General features: G+C 33.8%; 1 protein-coding gene across 1 annotated transcript in view; it reads left to right on the top strand.

The window, feature by feature from the left end:
* Positions 1–961: 961 nt before the first annotated feature.
* LOC112505758 (survival of motor neuron-related-splicing factor 30) overlaps positions 962–3,558 on the top strand; it is a 19,762-nt gene continuing 17,165 nt past the window's right edge. Inside the window, exon 1 of the mRNA XM_025109721.1 lies at positions 962–1,222. Coding sequence (XP_024965489.1) covers positions 1,145–1,222 — 78 coding nt within the window. The 5' untranslated portion in view covers positions 962–1,144. The remainder of the gene's footprint in view (positions 1,223–3,558) is intronic.

The following is a 3,558-nucleotide window of genomic DNA, read 5'->3' as shown; positions in this document are numbered from 1 at the left end:
CTTTATCAAAAACTCCTTATTACCGGTTTGACACCGATATAAGTTGTTTATTCAAACACCCATAAATGCTTATTACCGGTGCCAAACCGGAATAAATCAATAAGTTGTTTTTATAAGCAATCCCGAACACCCCCTTAAATTACCTATTTTAAAGATAATATAAATATTTGGTTGTATTGTAATTTTATTCGGTTATTATTAACACATTTTGTATATATGTTGTTTCTATTTTAAAAAATTTGTAGTGTTGAGTCTTGGTTATTTTAAATCTTCTACTACGTTGGTGATTGTTAAATTATTTCTCAATTTTATGTATTAATTTATTTTAAACAATGTCATTAATGTTTTATATAATAATTTAAACTATGGTTATTACTAATAAATTTCATAAATCTATTTATTGAATATACTCAAAAACCAATCTTTATCTAAAATAAATTGTTGTATATGGACTTGCAACAGATTCCGTATTTATAGAAATAGTCAATAAAAACAATTTTTACATTTTTCTTTAACATAAAATTTGATCGTCACATAATGCGCGATGTCAAACATTAGTTAAAGATAATTGAACTACATTCGATAGATTTTGCTTATGTATTATATTTTTATTGGATGAGTCAATGTAACAAAAGATTGTCTTTGTTCAAAAACATTTATCGTTTGAAAATGAGCGTTAAATTCAATGTTACAATATTCCGAGTGGTAAACTAGAAAATTACAAACATTTAGATATTTATTAGTGTAAAAATAGTCTTATTGATTTTGGTCTCGGACTTCAATACTATTATCGTTAAGAAGTGAAATAATATTTTAGACTTAGAAAAAAAACAATCGGCCATAGAGTTGCAACAAGAGTTTGCAGAAGGGGGCAATGTGGAAGTTGATGGTTGTCTAGGGTTCATACATGTATTTTTACCATCCAGCGAATCGGAGCTTGTCACAATAAAGATCGAGCAAAATCCCATTTAGGGCTCCATTCGACATATATGCTTGCTCTCCCCGATAAATATTCTTAGGGTTTTATCTTACGATCATCTTAACCCCTAATTTGTAGAATCGTTGATCGAATTCCTACCTCTCTTCCCTCTTCCAATCACTAAACGAATTTGGAGAAGAAAGAAAACCAACACATAAGAGAAGCATGGAGGGAGGGGGCGAGGAAGTCAGCATAGAGGAGCTCTCTTCGAATCTCTCTACTTACAAACAACAGCTTCAAGAGGTATTCATGTAATTTGGCTTATGTCTATAAAGATCAGCAATTTCATTGGAGTTAATTTTTTCTTGATATAATTAGAATTTTGTGAGTCTTAGCTTTTGGGGCTTACTATATCGCACTATTGAATGAACTTGATATGATATTAGAATTTATTGTTCTTATTTGAATTCCTTTTTTTGCTGTGGCTATGGAATTGGCCCCTAGGCTTACAGGCGTGAGTGTCGGCTTATGGTCGTGGGCTCTGTAACATACGGTTGGTTTTGTGTTAGGTTTACAGGTGAGGTTTGCTTCTGGAAATTGTGTGTGCGTCTATATATATGGACATAGAGAGAGAACATATACTGTGGTTGACAAGAAGTCAGAACACAAGCATCAAAGTTGCCTCAGGCAATGTTTCGTGGTTAGGAGTTCACTGGTTAAAAAACACCGGAAACAATCTCTCTACTGTCACTCTACAACTATGTGCGAGAGAGAACATATACTGTGGATGACAAGAAAACAGAAGGAAGCCACACGCCAATGTTTCATGGTTAGGAGTCACAAGTCAAAGTCACCCGAAGGGATCTTTCTACTGTCCTCCAATTTGATGGGAAAAGTGGGAATGACAAAATTTATTCAAAAAGTATATATATTTATCATATATACGTTGGAAGTGCAAACCTATTTGCATTTGCTTGTTATTGACATTCAAAATTACATGTTGCGAAGTGTATATGATATCAACAATGCTAAACCATTCTTAAATTGTTGATATATTTGAATAAATAGTTTAGGTTTTGAAGGTCTTAGCATGCTCAAGTAGTATTATTAGTATAGTATTTTGCTTTGATAGAGGATGCAAGTAGAGATACAAAGATTCAAGCTGCAAGGTTTTTTTGAAAATGGAGAACATAGTGCTCTCTAGCCGAAAAGGGTGGTTAATCTACCAAAGGGCCTTTGGTTTAGCGGTACCTTGGAACCCAACTTTCTTGGAGATTAGGGGTTCGTCTTGCCAAAGATGAATTTTTTTTGGGTTTAATTTGCCGTATATAAATATTATATACTTAATTTGCGGTTAATCTGTAGTAGGCTTGTATTGATCACTTTTTTTAGTTGTCTAGTAGCATGGCATGACTTGGCTTGGCTTGGTATGCTTAGAATGCTTAGGGTTCAATATATGTGTCTAAGGGGCTGCGAGCAGATGGGTTCAATATGTGGATACATGCGATCAGTGCAAAAATAACAATTGGTTGTTCAAAGAACACGGAAACAAAGAGCAAGGTAATAAGGAGGTTTGGGGCCATGTGGACCCTCGTTATCGTTTTGTGCATCATAAAAAAGGAAATTTATTCAAAGGACCTAAGAATGTTTAATTGACTACCATGATTCGAACATAGAGAGAACACATTGACGAGGGGTAGAAGTCAACATTTTTTTTGTTGGGAGGTGGAGGGTATGAGGCACACTGTTCATCTTTATCAACAATCAAATGCTTACAGACTGATTTCTAACTTTTCGAAAGTTGGTTCTCTCAAGAGAGGCTCTCGCCAATTACAAATTACAAACCGATGCCTAAATGCATGGTTTTAAAAAGTGTGCGAGGCGCATGCCTTGAGGCGTGCCTCAAAACGAGGTGTCCAAAAAAAGCATCTGAGACGGCGCCTCTAATGGGTTAACTGTTTCGTACGCCTTGGGTCTTAAGAGGTGTGGGCAAAGTCGGTGAAGCTGTGGGTGGTATTGAGGCGGCCACCGCTTTAGCCAAGTGGTTCCTTCCATGTCCAGTGCTTTTTCTGAGTGCTTTTTTACATCTCTCACACAATCATGAGCATAAACATATATTATATTATTTTTCCTGTTGGTGCTTTCTTATTCCACGAAGTGAAGGAATCAACTCAATGCTGCAAGCAATTTATGGGATAAGGACTACAATTAAAACTTGTACAAGCTGCATTCGAACTTGTAACATGTGTATATATATATATCTTTTTGAGGGAGTAATTTATGTACATTAATATATACTTTTTGTTAGTATAATTTATATCTATAGATATATGTCTGTTTGTATATATCTATATTGTACCTGCTGTGTTTAGACTTGTAATAGATGATATAGATACATATATATACGTGTGTGTGTTTGTGTATATAAATATATATTATATATTTTCTTTATCAGAACACTAAACACATTATTTTGTGAGTTGAATATAATGTGTAAAAGTGTGTATATATATTTAGTATTAGACAATTAAGTGTGATATATATATAATTATATTAGAGGGTCTAGAGTGTAAATGTATCTCTTATATATATCCCTGATTGTAATCGATATATACATACATAATTACCAAGTTTATCTT

This window comes from Cynara cardunculus, assembly GCF_001531365.2.
Source record: "Cynara cardunculus var. scolymus isolate 2C chromosome LG 2, CcrdV1, whole genome shotgun sequence".
NCBI classification, from domain to species: Eukaryota; Viridiplantae; Streptophyta; class Magnoliopsida; order Asterales; family Asteraceae; genus Cynara; species Cynara cardunculus.
The sequence above is the reverse complement of the archived record's forward strand: the minus strand, read 5'-3'. Positions and strand labels throughout refer to the sequence as shown.